The 18,590-nt window shown below is 49.9% G+C and overlaps 1 protein-coding gene and 1 long non-coding RNA gene across 9 annotated transcripts in view; one reads left to right on the top strand and one right to left on the bottom strand.

The window, feature by feature from the left end:
* Positions 1-9,263, bottom strand: part of LOC131810040 (uncharacterized) — a 28,975-nt gene extending 19,712 nt beyond the window's left edge. Inside the window, exon 1 of the long non-coding RNA XR_009345379.1 lies at positions 9,156-9,263. This is a non-coding gene — a long non-coding RNA (uncharacterized LOC131810040). The remainder of the gene's footprint in view (positions 1-9,155) is intronic.
* ABCC8 (ATP binding cassette subfamily C member 8) overlaps positions 9,042-18,590 on the top strand; it is a 73,607-nt gene continuing 64,058 nt past the window's right edge. For all 8 annotated transcript variants that reach the window (XM_059137557.1, XM_059137550.1, XM_059137544.1 and 5 more), the window contains exons 1-3: positions 9,042-9,258; positions 10,496-10,637; positions 15,181-15,302. In XM_059137557.1, the coding sequence (XP_058993540.1) occupies positions 9,111-9,258; positions 10,496-10,637; positions 15,181-15,302 (412 nt within the window). In that variant the 5' untranslated portion in view covers positions 9,042-9,110. The remainder of the gene's footprint in view (positions 9,259-10,495; positions 10,638-15,180; positions 15,303-18,590) is intronic.

Raw genomic sequence — 18,590 nt, 5'->3', positions numbered from 1 at the left:
CCAAAAACAAAGAAAATGCACCTTAATGATATAACGTAAGTCAATGAGAAAGTTCAATCCCATTTATAGACATCAGTTTTTCAGCGAGATGAGCCAGCATACAGCTGTTATGCCCATGGGTAAAATTACCACTGATTGATTCGTTCACTTATTCATCTACCCATTCATTCAATTATCAGATATTTATTGAGACTGAGCACCTGCTCTGTGCCAGAATCAAAGCTCCCGTAAGACTCGGTCTCAGATCTTAAGCAGCTCCCAGCCCGCTAGGGCAGACAGACCGCAAATGAACCCTCAAGGCATTGGGTAGCAAAGGCAGTGACAGCGAAGGTACAAAAGACTCAAGGGAGGGACCTTTAAGTGACCCAGCTTGGAGGAGGCTCAGAGAAGTCTTCAGCAAGGAAGTAACATTTGAGACCCATGCTGAAAGCTGAGAAGCAGGTCGTGAGTGAGAGAGCCTGGTTTTAGCTTCCATTGCCCAGTGCTGAGCACACACAACAGGTGCACCCTAAAGGTGGGTTGTCAAATGAAGACTGGTCATCTGTAGGGCAGAATCTAAGTGGGGATCTCCTTAGCTGAAAATTTCAGAGCACTAGCAATCCAGGTCCCATAATCTTCCATGACTCTTCTCAATGTTTCCTACCCCCCAGAAAGACTCACTTGTTCATTCCTGGCATCTGGAACGTCATATTCCAGCCTCCCCACCTTTAAGCACTGATATCCCTCCCCAGCCAGTCTTCCTCCATCTTCATCTGCACAGGCTGGGCCATTGCTCAAGAACACCTTTTACCCCCAAAGCCTCCAGGAGTCTACTTCTCCATGGTCAGTCACCTTTCTTTAAAAAAAAAAAAAAAAAAAAAAAAAAGTGTTTATCTTATTTCCCAGCCAGATTGTAGGCCCCTGAAGACAGAGACAATCTGTTATTTCTTTATTAGGAGACAATGTGGTAGAGAGCAATGGTTCTCAAAGGCTGCATGCTTCAGAATCACACAGAAGACTTGCTAAAATAGATTTCTAAACTTTACTTCCAGAATTTCAAGATTTAGTAGATTTCTAACAAATTCCCAGGTGATGCTGCTGGTCCAGGGACCACACTTGGAGAACCTCTGGGATGGGAAGCACATAGGTTCCAGACCCAACTAAACCCAGATTTCAACCTAGGCTATGCATCTCACTGGCTGTGAGAGCTAAGGCAGGTCCCTTAGCCTCTCTGAACCTCGGTTTCCCAAGGACACAATCATACTCACTGTGCAGTGTTACAAGGGAACCCAGCTGTCACCAGATGGATATTTAATCAATGTCTGTTAATTTATTTGCTAATTGCCTCAGTTACAAGCCTACACATCCATTTTTGAACCAGGTTATTTCTCCTAATTAAGGGAGCAACAACACTTCAACATTCTCCTCCCCAATCCTCTCCCATTAGGGGGTTGACTAAGCAGAATTTGATTTGCATTCTCCAGCTCCAAAGAAAAAGGTGATACTTCTCTCCAAACCACTGGGCTCACTTTTTTTTTTTTTTTTAAGATTTTTATTTACTTATTTGACAGAAAGAGAGATCACAAGTAGGCAGAAAGGCAGGCAGAGAGAGAGGGGGAAGCAGGCTCCCCGCTGAGCAGAGAACCCGATGCAGGGCTCGATGCAGGGCTCGATGCAGGGCTCGATGCGGGGCTCCGTCCCAGGACCCTGAGATCATGACCTGAGCTGAAGGCAGAGGCTCAACCCACTGAACCACCCAGGTGCCCCAGGCTCACTTTAAAAAAAAAAAAAAAACTTCTCCAGGCTCTATCCTTTGCCCAAGCCCCAGATCACCCACATCATTAAACGATTGTCTTCTCAAGGGCACATTTGGCTATCCAAAAAGTTTAAAATGAAACATAGTTACAATTTGAATTTTTGATGTACTCATTTTAACTAAAAATAGATTTTGACTATGTGGGGCATGAAGGGAGTACTTTGGCTATGTTTCCTTCACGCAGGTAAATGTTAGGTAGTGGCTGTGAGTCTCTTTCTCGTCCCCAATTCTCTGTCCCTCCTACCCTGCCTCCTTTCCAGGTCTCTGCTTGCCTGAATGGCGAGCTCTTTCCCTGCCCAAGCAGCAGAGAGAAGGGACTTCTTCTTCTCTACCCAGCAGAATCACAGTCGCTGACAGTCGCTGACATGCCCCACACTTACTTCCATTGATGTGCTACGTTTCACCCGTGCACAAGGAAGTCAGCCATATACATGAAATGCAGGCCCAGCCTCAAGCAGCGAGTCTTAAATAAGGACCCTGCACTGGCTCTGCAGATACCACTGCCCGACAGGTCCCCATGCACCGCCTCACACCCTCTTCCAACTAGATCACTTTTAATACCTTTCTTTGCCTTTCTCATTTACCCCACCCCTACTCCCAGCTCACCCATTTCTCAGTAGGATGCTCCAAGCGGTAACCCGGTTCTGTTACCTAATTTGCTGGGAGTCCTTGAGCAAGTGGATTTTCCTCTTTGCCTTTTTCTCACCTGTGTAATGACAAATATATCACCTGCCTTAAAGGACAATCAAGCCAGATAATGCAATAAAGGGCTTGGCACTTTGGTCTGGGCCACTTAAGTTTTAGGTAGGAACTCAATCAATTGTTAAAAATCAGTAAGTGTTGCAGAATTATTTATAATAGCCAAGACTCGGAAACAACTGAAGTGTCCATTGATGTGTGAATAGATGAAGAGAATGTGGTATACATACACAATAGAACATCATTGGGCCATGAAAAGAAGGAAATCCTGTCCTTTGTGACAACTTGGATGACACTTGAGGCATCATCCTAAATTAAATAAGTCAGAGAAAAGACAAGTACTGTGTGATCTCACCCACATGTGGTATCTAAAAAAGCTGAACTCATAGAAACAGAGAACACACTGGGGGTCATCAGAGGTAGGGGGTAGGAGTCAGGGTTGGAGGAAGGGGGTAAAGGTAGTCAAAAGGTACAAGCTGCCAGTTATAAGAAAAATTAGTTTAGGGGATATAATGTGTAGCATAATGACTATAGTTAACAACACTGTATTATATATTTGAAAGTTGTTAAGAGAGTACATTCTAAAAATTCCCATCACAAGGAAAAGAACTATAAGTATGTGAGGTAATGGATGTTAACTGAACTTATATGGTGTGTGTGTGTGTGTGTGTGTGTAATCAATATGTTGTACCTTAAATGCATACAGTGTTATATATCAATTATACCTCAATAAAACCAGGATGGGAGGGAAGGGGGTAGAAATCAGTGTCTTGGAATTTGGGGCAAGAAGACCTCATGATCCATGAGGGGGGGATTATTCTTCCTCTTCCTCAGTTGAGGGTCAAGGAGGAAAGCCTGGTCAGGGGTAGAGCTGGGACCTGAACTTCCCCAGCACAGAGCTGGGTCCAAGAGCCTCTGCTCAGGGAACAGGAGCTGAGATCCCTCTGAGGGGAGGGGAGGAAGCTGTGACAGTTTGTCCTACAGAAACTGCCTCACCTGGCCTCAGTCCCGGCTCTGGCAAGGCCTCCAGGCCCAGGCAGCAGCAGAGGCCTGTGGTGCCTGCCAGAGGCACCTGTCGGGGGCCCAGCTATGCCAGAAAGAGGCATCCTTTTTGGCTGAGCCCAGATGGAGGTTCTGCTACAGTGTGGCCTCAGGTGGGGATAGGGGCAGGCCAGTGAACCTCATGAGATCACCGGGCCGCTCACATGCAGTCATTCCCGTTGTCACTAATGGAAGTTTTCTCCAAAGCAAATCACCGCAGGGTCATTTGTGTGCTCGCTTCTCCCACACAAAGAGGCTCCAGTCCGCAGGCCCCCCCGCACTCAAGTCCTCCCATTCAGTGCCCGTGACTGATGCTATGACTGGGCAGTTCCTTTGGTCTCCAACACGGAGAAAAGGCAAAATGTGTGGATGGACAGGGAGGGTTCCCCAAAGGTTGGTCCTTTGGGGTCTGCACTCCCTCCTCAGGAGATAAAGTCTCAGGGACAGAAAAATCCTTGGTAGCCCCAGCATCCCTTAGAGAACTGGTTAACAGCTTAGTCTTTGAAGCCAAGAACAACTGGATTTGGATCCTTTCTCTACCAATTCCCAGCTGTGTGATCCTGGGAAAAGATCCCCTGAACCCCGGTTTTCTCGGCTAATGGTAACTATTAGGCAGTTAGTCTGTGACATAAAATAGGTAAAGTGTGTGGCACACACTATACACACTCAGCAAATGTTGGTGAAACGAAAGGGAGACCATCTTATTCTCTTGTCCTCCCCTGCCCCCCAACTCCAGAAAAACGCAGGTTTGGGAAGGGAAATGAGGCATGCTTGAGAAACCCCAAGTGGGTATGCAAGCAGAAGGCAAATGCAGAATCATTCTGGAAAAAAATTAAGAACGTGTTTTTTCGGAAAGGCTGTGTGAAAGAAAGGAAAAGGAGACATAAGATATACACAAGGGACAAGACCTTTGGGGGTAAAGAAACGATGGAATTTTACTGAGTTCCTTCTGTGAGGTATGAGAATCATGTCTTTCCACCTCCCCATGGAAAGTCCGATAAAGCCTCCATTTCTAATCCATGCAGTGGGGGAGGTGGGCCTTTTGGGGGATGCTATGAGAGAATGAGTCTGACCACATGTGGCCTCAAGGATATAGAGCAATCAGGAGGCTACCCATGGAGTCACCCTTCTGGGCTAAGTTGCTATGGTGTGATCCTGGACCAGTGGGCAAGAACAAGAACTTGATTAAATTTCTATTTCAAGCCCCCACTCCACCAGGCATGCAGTAAATATGAACATGGGGCTTTCTAGTAGTTTCCTCCACACTTCCTCAGTTATGTGGTGCCAAGAGACTTGGGGAGGCTCCATCCTGTGTCTGCAGCAAACACCCATGCAAGAATGGCTGAGGTCCCCAGTCTCTGTCAGTCTGATGGCCCTACCCTGGGGCAAGGGAAACTTTCTTCAAAATAAGCCTGGTCTGGATTTTCTGGCACAACCTACACATAGCCGTCCCCTTGCTGGAAAGCTTCCCCGCTCCCTGCCTTGCCCAATATACACAGATGCACAGCAGGCAGGCAGGGAGGCTGTGCACAGGTTTATTCTCGAGAACTCCCTTCCCTTCTCTCCTCCTGACAATAGGGCAGTATGGAGATAAAAGGGGACGTGACTTTTCCCTCCTAGGTTCCAGGCATGGCAGTTTGTCTACAACTCAGTTCTCTCTTTTAGCAATTTTGCAGTCTTCTCTGCTCCCCTGTGGACACTGACTTTGACACAGCAATTGTCTGCTTTCCACTTGGCCACCGTTTCACTGTCACCTGTCTGAAGGGGAGAGGGTAGGTGTTGGTGGAGAAGACATCTTTTCCAGTCTGTACAGATATGCCTACTTTATTCTGCATACCTGTTGCATAGTGTGGAGGTTATCATAATTTTTGGTTTTGTTTTTAATGAACTCACTGTTGATTGGGGCTATTGAAAGGGTTAATTTCTGGAAATACCACCCCACTCTATTATGTCACCATTATCATCCTAATGTCCCCTCTGCCATGGTCAGGGCCACACCTGATTGGCCAGATAAAGACAGGACCCTGGAGCACCTGGGTGTCTCAGTCAATTAAGCCCCGACTTTTAATTTCATGTCATGTCCTGACTTCAAGGTCCTGCGATCAAGCCCCACCACAGGCTCCATTCTAAGCCTGGAATCTGCTTGTCACCCTTTCCTTCTGCCTCTCCCCCTGCGCGCTCTCTTTCTCAAACAAACAAACAAATAGTTTGAAAAAAAAAAAAAAAAAAAAAGACAGGGCTCTAATGCCTGAACAACCTCATGGCTGGAAGGAGGGAGTTTTTCTTAAGATTTGCTCCAACCCTTCCCCTGCACAAAGGAAGGGAGGAGCCCTGACTACGGCCACACCCATCCAGTAGACAAGTGGGTGGAAGAATCCAGGTCTCTGAAAGCCATCCCAGGTTTTCCATTTTGCCGGGAGGAAGGCGGAGCATTCTCAAAGGGGAATACTTTTGCTCCGAGCAAGGTCTCTGGTGCCTGCGGTTCTTCTGATCCCTTGCATCAGAAGCGTGCAGGCTTGTTGGAAGTGGGAAAGCGTGAGGCCAGCGCCTCCCCACAGACATGTGTAGCTCCGTGCCTCCTGCTGTAAAAATAAACGGTTTCATGCTACGGAGGCTCCTCCACGTCCATGCCTTGAACATCTTTTCATGTCAAGATATATAACCCTAGTTTATTCTCTGTACTATCTCAGTATTTCACAGTATAGATATTACCATGTTTTTTGTTTGGTTTCTTTTAACCAGCCCTCTACCGATGAATATTTGAATTGTTGCCAAGATTGTAATACATGCCATAGCGGAAGTCTTTCCATGCCTGCTTGTGCACCTAACTCCACACTTTCCAAAATAACTCTAGCACCCACATGGTGGGCAGTGTGATGAATATCATCTCTATAAAGCTAGGTATAGGAAGGTTGGAATTTGGTCACAGTCACACAGCAGGTTTGTGCTGGAGATAGCAAATGTGGTGCCCCCTCCAGTCTCCAGAATTAACACTCCTAGTTAGTCCTCGCTGATGATCCCTTAAGTCCTTTACACAGGGAGCCTTGGGTTGAACTTGGCCTTTTGTTTATGTCAAATGGCCCTGAAGAGCAAAGTGTGTGGGCTGTGCCAAGCTTAATGTCAAGGAAAGGAGAGACCACTAGATAACCTTCAGTGACTAAGGGTGCCCCTAGACGTGGGATACATCATTTGATTAAGAAGCCTGGGCTATCTTCCTGGTTTACAAAGCATATTTATACCTGTGATTTCATATTACTCCTCTGGGGTGTGTATTATTGTCTTCCTCATTTAGAAAGGAGGAAATTGATGCACAGAATAAGAACTTGTCCCACATCACACAGACTCAAAGTGGTAGAGCCAGGACCGGGAATTTGTTCTTTAAAAATACATGTATCATCACCACTAAAAGGAAAAATAGCATTCCTGAACGTGTGAAAAACTGAAATTGCAGCTACAAAAATAAAATGGCAGCCTCACAGAAAGTTTGAAGAAAAAACGTGGAACGACAACAAAAAACTTAAAAAAAAAAATCTTAACTAGGTGACCATGGGCACATTATCTCCTGTCTCTGAACTATGGTCCTCTCTTTCTTACAGAAAGAGAATGGTAATAACAGTAATAATAACATGGCAATGGTAGCTAGTATATACCACACTCTTTTCTAACGCAACAGCCATTTCCATTTCTGAGCATCTCCTGAAGACTTGCATTCAAACATACATATTTAATGCAGCTATAATCACAGGAAACACACAATTTTGTTTCCTGGGTTTTCACCCGACATTATCTCGTAACTTTTCCTGACTTGTCTACACGGATTCAGCAATCACCTTTTCAGAGGCTGTATCCCCCAGATTGAGTAACTCCTGCTGCTGGTGCTGGGCAATTTGCTGTCACCAAGTTTTCATTATTCTGACGGATACTGGGGGAAGCATCTTGTGACTTCAGAGACATTCCAGAGTCAGAGACTAACAGAGGCCCTCGGACCCTGAGCTCTGCTCTCCCTAGGCTGTTCACCAAACCCCACCTGCCCCTTGCCAGGGTGCTGAGTTCTGCTCTCCCCTCTCCCAGAGCCTGAGGCAGAGCTGAGACCTTGCTTGAGAGCGTCCTGTAAAGGCTAGGAGTCTCAAAGCAGCCTCAGAACTAGAAGCTCCTAAGGAAAAAGGCTGAAAAGAGCTTCCCTTGGTGTCCCCCTACCCCTCCTGAGAACATGTGTATTTATTCTCCATATCCTTAACTCAGGGAATTCTTCTAAAATCCAACCTAAAATTCTATTTATCCCTTCTTCCTTCATAGGATGTAAACTGTTGTTTTTTGTTTTGTTTTGGTTTGGTTTTGGTTTTGTTTTGGCCAGGGACCTGTGAGAATCTCTCCGAAGGTGTAGGAATTCAGAAGGTGTAGGAATTCATTACATTGTCTTTATAATTCCACCAGGTCCTGCCGCTCCTCAAACCTGTTGGTATCAGATTAAGAATACAGCTGAGGGTGACATTCTCTTTTTCCACCCCTCCTGGCTGCCTCCCATTGTTTTTCCTGGATTTAATTCCATAAGTGCCTCTTTTTCAGCCTTGGGCAGGGGCCCATTCTACCCATTCACCTGACAGTCGTTGGAACGTTCTTATGTATTACATGCATGCTTGAGGGAGACCGGTGGAGGTGGAAGAGGGGATCTGAGGAGTTGGGTTCAGTTATGCTTCCCCACTTGTTGGCGGTGAGATCGTGGGTCAGTACAGGTAACCTCCCTGAGCCTCACTGCCTCATCAGAAATGTGGGAGAAATTATAACCTGTACTTAGCAGGAGTGTTGAGGGATCCCCTTTGAGAAAGCGCTGGATACACCGTAAAGCACCTATGAGCGCCCCGCACGTGGGACCACTTTTGAAAAATATGCCAAGTGTTCCCCAAGGCAATGATCTTCACTGCTTTTCTTATCCATGTGGGGTGAGGGCTTGCCCCACCCCTGCCCCTACTTGGACCCTCTGATCTAACTACGTCCACCCTTGCCAAGTCCAAGTGAGCCCACCTCTCAGCCCGAGGCGGTGAGCTGCTCGCACTCCCAATCCGAACGCCCCCACTCAGAAGCCCATTCGCACCCCTCCTCTCTTCTGTCCACCCCCTCCCACGCAGACTCGAGCGTGCCCACCCACCCAGTCTGCCTCCCCTCTTTCCTCCAGCACACGCGCGCAACGGGGCACTCAGAGCGTCCTCAAGCACATCTGGGCGCGCGGACCGCCACAACTGGAACGCGGGGGGCGGAGCCCGCGCGGCCGGGAGCCCGCGCGGCCGAGGCGCTCGGGCTCCTGGCTGCCGCCCCCCATCCACCACCTTCCACCCCACCCCCACCCCCACCCCTGGGCCCGGCAGGTAGCGGAGCGAGGGCGGGGTGGGGGGGGGCGCGCAGCCCGAGCGCCGGCGGGGCGGGGCGGGGCTGCGGGGGGGGGGCGGGGGCCTGACTGCCGGGCCCAGCGCCGAGCGGCGAGGGACAGAGGCGCGGGAGGCGCGTGGAGCCAGCCGCAGCCGGAGCCGGAGCCGGAGCCCGAGCCCGAGCCCGAGCCCGCGCCCGCGCCCGCGCCGCCATGCCCTTGGCCTTCTGCGGCAGCGAGAACCACTCGGCCGCCTACCGGGTGGACAAGGGCGTCCTCAACAACGGTTGCTTCGTGGATGCTCTCAACGTGGTGCCGCATGTCTTCCTGCTCTTCATCACTTTCCCCATCCTCTTCATCGGTGAGCGCGCGGGGAGCGGCGGAGGAAGGGAGGGCACAGGAGCGGAGGGAGGAGGAGGAGGAGGCGCCGCGCGCGGCACTGCTCTCTGCCCCCCTCCGAGCCGGCGACCGCCGCTCGCCTCCCTCCCGGAGTCCCCTCACTCGCACACCCGCCCATCCCCTCAACCCCGAAGGGCCCCTGAACCCACCAAACACAACGGACTCTCCGGACCCAGGGAACCCTAAGTATGCTACCACAGAGCCAGAGCTGAAATGGAGAACGGGAAAAGCAGAGGTTTTTGTAGGCGCTGGAAAGGTGGGGAGGGTCTCGGGCTGTACCCACAGTAGTGCTGGGTAGGGAGCCAGGACACCCTTCCCCCAAGGCACCCTCGCTGTCAGCCGCAGCTGGGCCCAAGGAGGAGAGCAGCCTGACCTCAGAAGCCAGGATGGAGGCCCCGCAAACCCCTGTGTTTCCCGGGGCTGAGCTGGACAGTGGTGAGCAGCTTCTGAGGCCCCCTGGGGGGTCCCACGGAGGGGGGCCCTGGGCAAGGAGAGGTGGGAGCGAGAGACTTGGTCCCCTTCCTCTGCTACCCTACCTGGGTCAGCATCCCTGCCTGGAAGCCCTCTGCAAAGTTGGGCGCTGCTGTCAGGACCGTCCTGCAAGCCTCTTCAGTCTCACCTCTCTTTCAGACCTTGAATCTCCCAAGCTGGCTAGAGTTCTGTCAACTCCTATGGGTTCCCCGACCCTGCAAAACTTGTTAATTCACTCTAATTAAGAAAAAAAGAAAGAAAGAATGAAAGAAAGAAAACACATTTTAAACGTCATATACAACTTTTGGGAAGAAAGGAAAGATTGTCACAAAATTAAAAAGGAAAGGGTGCTGCACAGGCAGAGGCTGGTAGTTATTGACAAAGACAAAGTCAGAACTTGGAAGGAAGCAAATGTAACTTATGCTAATATGTGTATCAAAAATTGTACCAGCATTTACACTTCTGTTCTCAAACAAATGGTTCAGGAGCATGACGATTTGTCATACGCGAGTTCAGCACAGACAATGAGTACGTGCGAAGGTGGGCCTGCATGGATCCCGGCTTCGTGCTGGGACATTTAGGTCCTGTGTACCACACCCGGGCATTCTCATGCACAGGTGTACAAATGGATACCCTCCCCACTGAGGACCACTGAGCACCCTCCTGAGGTGCAGGCACCCCCCTCCTGCCGTGCCAGGCATCCCACCTCTTCCCGCCTCTGCTTGCAGGATGGGGCAGTCAGAGCTCCAAAGTACACATCCACCATAGCACGTGGCTCCACTTCCCTGGGCACAACCTGCGTTGGATCCTGACCTTCATGCTGCTCTTCGTCCTGGTGTGTGAAATCGCGGAGGGCATCCTGTCTGATGGGTGAGTGTTTCAGGAGAGGGCATCTATCCCTGAGTGCTTCCTGAAAGGCCAGGGGAGACCCCAGCTCACCGGCTTTCTCTGTGCCAGGTGCTGGACACAGGTGAGACCCAGGTCCTGGCCTCAGTGTAGCAGGGGAGAGGGAATAGGGATCTCATGCTAAGACCCAGTGAAGCAGTCCTGCAGCCTATTAGAATGCCCCAACTCCTAGAGCTCCCTTCTTGGGAAGAATAAAGATCACTCTTGCCAAAGACATTTCCTTGGTTCCCAGTTGTTTTGAGGGTCCCAGATCCTCAGCCTGGGATGTGGGGTCCTCAAAGTCAGCATCCCCCACTGTCTCTTGCCTCATTCCCAAGGCTTCCTCTTACCTACCTTTCCTCCGGGCCTCACAGCACACTCTTCACACCCCTGCCACGACACAGATCATACTGTATTTAAAGTTTATGTCTGTTTACCAAACTGTCTCTCTCTGAGTGAGCAAGCCCTCAGAGATGGGTTTAATTCATCTTTGTCGTCACAGCCCAAAGCACACAGCAAAGCTCCATAGACATTCACTGGCTCCGTAAGAGCCCAAGTGAAATCATGGTACAAGCAAGAATTCTGGGGGGAGGCAGGAAGGCAGGGCTGGTCATGTTCATGGTCGAGGGGGCTCCTGAGCTGAGTCTGAAGGGCTGACAAGGGTTCTGGCAGCAGGGGAGTCCAGAGAGGGAGGGCCAAGGAGGCAGGAGGGAGAAGGAATAAAGGCACAGGGAGGAAAGCCGGTTGGGGTGGGAGCGGTGCGTGGGGGCTGGAGCATGAAACACAGGCAGGGGAGTGATGGGGGCTGGCACTTGGAGATAGGGTTGGGGCATCTCTAGGAGGGTTTCGAATGCTGGGCTGTGTCTGGGTTGGATTTTGTCAGCGGTTTGGAACAGAAGGGGCACGTGGTCAGCACAGCACGGTGGGGCGGGGGTGGGGGTGGTTATCCTGGGCAGACTGGAGGCAGGGAGAGGCTGGAGGTAGAAGGGACACTTAGGAGGTGATTGCTGTTGTCTAGGTGAGAGATAACTGCAGCGGAAATGGTTTGTCAGCAGTCGGGGTGCGGAGGAGGAGACGAAGCCGCCCTCTCACAGAGGAAGGCTCAGTGACTGCCTGGGTGAGGGTAGTGGAGGGTGGCCTGCATTTGGCTCAAATATCAGAGGTCCCAGCACTCGGAACTGGAATCAGACTATGCCCAGATTCCCCTCCTGCCAGCTGGACAGCAGGGGGATGGGATCTCCCTGCCCAGACACGGTACCTCCCCCTCCCACTCCTCAGTGTCCCTGCGCGCTGGCTCCAGCAGTAATCTCTAGGGGCATCGGCTTGCCTTGGGGCTCCTCCTGCTTATCAAAGTCCCCCAGAACAGCAAGACCAGAATGCACACTGCCACTTAACTAGCAGGTGACAAGTCCACTTCCCACCCCTCCACCCATCTAGACACCCCTTCCACAGCAGCACAAATGCTCAAAAGGAGAAGGATGCTTATGAGTTCTTAGACCAGAAATTCTCACTGGGTAATAATTAGCAGGGTGGCAGAGAGGAAAACACCCCCATCTGTGGAGAAGGTAGACCTGGGTCATCTGCTGGGCTTCTAGGACCTTGGACTCAGTTTTTCTGGGCCTTACTTCTCTACCTGTGAAATGATCATCATCATCCCTGCCTTGCCCACAACACAGGGCCATGGAGGATGAAATTAGAGCACAGACGGGGTGCAGACATGGAATGGCAGAGCCCTGGGCAGAGAGTACTTTTCCAGAATGTAGGAGACTGAAATGAATCAGGTCAGGGACTCCCTTCTGTCTGCAGTCAGCAGCCCCTCCTGTGGGGGGCTGCCTCTGTATCCCATACCTCCCCCAGCTCAGTGCAAACTGGCATTTCCTCCCCAGCAGGCAGGTTGGCCCTTGAACTGGACACTTGTCACCTGGTCTTTGTTGGTCTTCATCTGTGGGGACACAACCCTGGGCAGGCAAGCATAAGGAAGGGACATAAGAAGGGAGCAGACAGGAGAAGAAACCATAGCTCCTGCCCTCTGGCCCTCCCAGTCCACCCTGCCCTTGGTTTGCAGACCTACCTGGAAGTGTAGGGGCAGGAGGTAGTGGGGACTTCTTAAAGCAGTGGTCTTCAAACTCTAGTTTAGTTTAGGGTAAGCCTCATTTACCGGTTAATTAAGGCCTCTTAAAATTTGTAGGTTTTCCTCTCTTCCTTTGAGTATTATTTTTGTGTGATGCTCTGATTTTAGAACAACCAAAGCAGTGCAAGTTAGAGAAGAAACACTTTTTTTTTTTTTTTTTTTTTTTTTTTTAGCAATGTAACTAGAATGTTTTCCTAGATCACCATACACTAGAAAAAGCCCATACCTAAGACTTTTACCTAACTTCTAACCTAATTTCGTGTATGTTATTCAGTAAAGCAGCCAAAGGCTATTTTGTTAAGTCATGTCATGAAATATGTATTTCTACTCTGGTTATTCTTCATCTTATTTAATTATATCAAGTGTTTATCACGTCTACCTCCTATTGCAAAAAATGAATTTATTCAGACTTATGATATAACATTTAAGATGTCACTTAAAAATGTGCGAGGGAGTATAGAGCTTCTCAAAATCTTACTTCCAGGAGTACAAAGGCAGGAGTTTTCAAGATCCCTACACAGGGTATTGGCTGCCCTCAGTGACCCCATTAGTGACTGATTGCCTTGTACCTCCTGTAGAAGTCTTTTGCTGAGAATATCCACCAATTAAGGTTTAAAGAATATCAACATTTATGGACTCACCTAACAAGAATTTAGAGGTCCCCTCTCTAGTTGGTTTGGTGACTTAGTGACGTCAGCAGGGACCCAGCCTCTTCCCATCTTTGTGTGTGTCTGCCATATCTTTCCCCATGGTTGCAAGATGGCTGCCTAGTTCCAGGTGTCACTTAGGGAGGAAGGCAAGGGCAAAAGAGACATGCTCCCACATGCCTCTTCTTTATGCTGGATATCATCCTCTCCAGACTTTCCTTTGCATCTCACTGGCCAGAATTGAATTATATGGGCACCCTTAGACCAATCACTGGCAAAGGGGTGTGGCATTGCATGGCTGCTTGAGCCAATCACCATCATTCTCTAGGGCTGGGCACATTGCTGTTAGAAAAAAACCCTGTGGTTCTTTTAGCAAAGCAGCAAGGGAACATGTTATTTGATAAAGAATCCGTAGAACCTCTACATCTATATGCGAGTCCTACCAGACGACTTAGGGCCCCCACATGGCTCTCTTCATGTCCTCCCTCCTTCTCTGTTGAACTCTTTTTCATCCTTCTAAGGCCAGCCTCCTCTCTGAAGTTTTCCTTAGTTGTCTACCTGCTCCTTGTGCTCTCAGCCTTCAGTCTATCTGCAGTATCACTCCCCCCGGAAAGCAGTTAGCTCTGAGCATGGTTGCCCCTCCCTAATGTCAGCTTCTTGAGGGATGCTCAAGGGCAAGGAGGCTAGGCATCCTGGATAGAAGGAGCAGTGCAAGCGGGGGCATCACTGAGGCAGGAGATTGGAGGGAGCCTTCTGGGAGTGGAGGGGGGGTCCCAAAATGGCTTCAGCAGGAAGGGCAGACTATGCGATGCTGAGAAAGTGGCTTGAGGCCATATCACTGGATTCCTTTGGTCCCAGGCTGAGCAATGTGAGTTTTGCTTTCTGTAGGAGGGAGCCATGAAAGGGCACAGTCAGGCCACTTACGGGGAGATTCCTCACCAGGCGTGGGGAAGCCTGATGTCTGAGAGAACTCGTCCCTACAGATCTTGTTACCAGACTAGAGCCCCTACCCACCACAGAGGCCTCTGGGAGATACACTGGGGAGGGGATAAGCTGGTATTGGCCTCCATTACTATCCCCAGGGAAGAAACAAAAGCGATGACCTTGGGCTTGTTACTTAGCATCTCCATGGCTCCATTTCCCCAACTGTAAAATGAGGAGACTAAGAGTACCAGCTTCATGGTATTTCATGGAGATTAAGTGAGTTCATATACATCACGTGCTTAGAACAGTGCCCGGCACGGGGTAAATGCTCAATAAATATTGACTACCAGTGTCGTTGTTACAGCATGCAGGGCAGAGTGCCAACGCTGACTTACTGTTCATGGGAAGTGGGGCTGTCCCTGAGACAGTTGTGGTGGGTAGTCCTCTGTACCACCCAGGAGACCCCAGGGACAGGAACCCAGCCTTATTCACTCTCAGAGATTGGTTGGAGGCTCTGCAGCTATGCCCTCCAAGGCCAGCTTCCCCATGTTGGGTTCGGCAAGTATGAACCCAGGGAGAGAAGGCCATGAGTTCCAGAGTCTGGACACTGAGCCCTGATAGCATCATCGTATGGACTCCTGGACCCCTAACTAGTGGGCAGTTTTGGGGTATGTTTGGGCTGGGCAGAGCTGCCAATATAAGGAGCAGAGCCGTGCATATGAGCCTACTGTATGCTGAGCCCAAAGCGCAGGGCTGGGCTTCTCTACTGGGGCACTTGGCACATTTATCTCCAATCTCTCTCTCTTTCTCTCTCCCCCCATCTCAGGGTGACCGAATCCCGCCATCTCCACCTATACATGCCAGCTGGGATGGCGTTCATGGCCGCTGTCACGTCCGTGGTCTACTATCACAACATCGAGACCTCCAACTTCCCCAAGCTGCTGATAGGTAGGGGAGCAGGAGGGGTGGGAGAGGGATAGTTACCCTATTCCTTCCTCCAGATATTGTTTACTGAGCACTTACTATGTGTCAGGCGTTAGATAGCTAGGGGTTCAGAAATGGAGAAGATCCATTCCCTGCCTCCTGGTGGGAGGAGACCGGCAAGCTGAGATAGTGAATAAACAAATAGGTAGGAAAGATGTCATGAAGAAAATTAAGCCGGGTAAGGGTTTGAGAGTGATGGCAATATTGCGGTCTATCGAGGGTGGTCTGGAAAGATCTCTGGTAAGAGTGAGCATGCCTATATTTCAGGGAAGAATTTTCCATGCTTTGGAACGGCAAGTGTAAAGAAAGGCCTTCTGGTAGGGGCAAATTTGGCAAATAGGCCAGTGTAGGCAAAGCCAAGGAAGGGGAGGGATGATGGTAGGAGATGAAGTCAGGGACCAGGAGAGGAACAGGGAAGACTCTTGGGCTTTGGGTCTGAGTACCTGGGTAGTTGATGGTATTTATAATGCACATGACAAGGGAGCATGGGTCGGGGTTTGGGGAACTGGCAAGGGTGGGGGCAGGTTGGGACATGTTGAGTTTGAGACAACCAACTCAAGCATCAAGTGGGCAGTTAGAGAAATGAGTCAGGCATTCGGAAGAGGTCAGGACTGGAGATATACATTCAAGGGTCAGGGGCTTATAGGTGGCATCTAAAGCTTGAGCCTGACTGAGGTCACCTGGAGAGACAAGAGAAAGACCCCAGGACTGGAGCCTGCAGTTTGTGAACACTTAGAAAGATTCAAGAAGGAATGCCTGATTAGACCTGACATCATGTTGTTGGGATCCTGGGCAGAAACAATAGCAATGAATGTTGATATTTACTGAGCATGTACTGTGTGCCAGGCTTGGTGCTAAGCTCCTCAAAGGCCTTATCTCCCTTGGTTTCTCCACAATCTCCATCTTGGTATCGTTGCTATCCCCATTCTACAGATGTGGACACTGAGCTTAGAGAGGTGATAAGTAGCAACAGCCAACACTCATCTAACACTTGCTATGTGTCAGGCGTGCTCCTAAGCATTTTACGTCTCTTAACTCATTTAATCCTTACAACAACACTATGAGGTCAACACCACTATTACGTCCCCTTTACGCAACAGGAAGTTGAGATCCAGAGGTTAAGTGATTTACACTAGTCTGCCCAACCAGTCAAGGGGCAGAGACAGGTTTCGATCCCAGGGCTCAGGCAGGCTCTTAACCACTTCTGAGACTGTGTGTCTAAGGGTCTTCAGACTGCTTGGGCCAAAGGTATAAATTTGGAGGTCTGCCTCTATGTTTGACTCCGTCTGCATGTCTAAGGTCAGGGCTGTACATCTGTCTGTGGTCAGACTGTGTATCATTAAGTCAGGCTATGATTTTTAGGAGTCATAACATCTAATTGACGTCTGGAGTCTGGAACACTCTGTGCTCGGCCAGACACAGCACGGTGGCATGGGCAGGTGGAGGGCATTTCCCCAACTAATCGCAGCTCTGCCTTCCCCGGTAAGGTGGGAGCCGGGTTCCACCAGGATCATCTGGGGATCCCCCTGCTTGGGTGACACTATGAAAGTGTGGCTGGGGAACTAGGGAGCAGCAAGTTGAGAGAGAGAGATGATAGGTACAGACATCAGAGAGCCTCCCTCTCCTGAAGCTTCTGAGGCAGCTCCTCCTCTGTAGAGAACCTCTTATTCACCCCAGGGCCTGACTGACCAGTGCCCCTAGAAACATCCTGTCTGGGCATCTGGCAAGTTCATGTTCTCATTCTCTGGAAAGTACGTAATGTTCTTTCTTTAAAGCACAAATTACCCCCATAGATGGACCATTCTTTCTCCAAAGAATAAGGACTAACTTCCTCCATACCCCTTTGTCAGAGCTGTGCTCTGCAGAGCCAGAAATTCTAGAACAGGTCAAAGCAGAGATGATGAATCCTATGAGCTGCAGGGATTAAGGCACTGAGAAGACTTCTGTCTGTCACAGTTCTGGAGTCACGCAGAAAGGTGTACCCTGATGTGTCTTACATTGTCCCACAAAATAACCTTGGTCCTGAGGTCCCAGATGAGATCAAGGAAATGTTCTGTGAAAAAGTCACATTTGAGCTGGGAACTGAAGGATAGTGGGGGACAAACTGGGAGAAGGGAGAGGAGAATGTTGCAGTCAGAAGGAACAGCATGAGCAAAGGCCCTGAGGCAGGAGAAGCCTATTAGGAAATCTGGAAGAAAAATTGGGTCTCTTCCACCTTTTGGCTATTGTGAATAATGCTGTTAGGGACATGAGTGCATGAGTTCATATTTGATCAGATTTATTTCTCCAGAAGCTAGACTGGAGGCAGACAAGAGGGAAAGTGGGGAATTCAAGGAGAGACAAGATGGCGGTCCCCAGGTGATAGGATGGTGACCCAGCTGGCCCAGGTGTTTAGGAAGTAAAGGAGACAGAACTTGGTAATAGGTGGGATGTGGAGAAGGGGAGGGAAGACACAGAGGTAAGGGGAATTCAGAGCCTGAACCTTGCCAGCAACCCCTATGTCATACTGCTGTCCTTTTCTGCTTTTCTCTCAGTCTTTTGGTGCTCTCATTCAAGCACTAAGCTTTGGCTGAGGACTGCTATGTCTGACACTGAGGAAATAACCCTGGGGCTTAGTCCGTCCACCACTAATTTCCTGTGTGACCTTGGACATGACACCTAGCCTCTGTGCATCTCATTTTCTCTACCTGGAGAGGAATAATAACCCCCTGCCTATGCCACAGAGTTGTTATGAACAGGAAATCAAACCACACCTGTTAGGATCCATGTGGGGCATATTTTCAGGTCGGCGGGCCCGTAGGTGACCCTCATGAAGACCAAAGAGGTTCTGACGCTGGGGTTCTGACACTTGAGTGTAGGTGTGAAGGCCTCTAGCTGTGGGATCCTTGTGACCTGGGGACCACACCAAGCTGAGGGGAATATTGTCCCAGTCCTGGGCCAGAGGTGGGCAGCGCACAGAAAACAGATGCTTCTGCCCTCTCTCCTAATGCTCTCACCCAGGGACCCGAGACAGAGTGCATTTGTCCCTCCTTGGGCAAGTGCACACCTTGGCGTAGTTCTTAACCCAGACCTAGGCTGGGGCAGACCCCAGCTTTGGTCTCCAAGAGACGCTGTGCATTCATGTACCGGGCCCACCTATGGATGGAGGGCAGGGTAAAAGGGTCTCCTCTGTGGTCCCACTAGAGAGGAGCTCTAGGGCATTCAGGCTGACCTCGTCTGCATATAGCTCTAGGGAGCGAGGGGGAAAGAGCT

This window comes from Mustela lutreola, chromosome 1 (genome assembly GCF_030435805.1).
Source record: "Mustela lutreola isolate mMusLut2 chromosome 1, mMusLut2.pri, whole genome shotgun sequence".
Taxonomy (NCBI): domain Eukaryota; kingdom Metazoa; phylum Chordata; class Mammalia; order Carnivora; family Mustelidae; genus Mustela; species Mustela lutreola.
The sequence above is the reverse complement of the archived record's forward strand: the minus strand, read 5'-3'. Positions and strand labels throughout refer to the sequence as shown.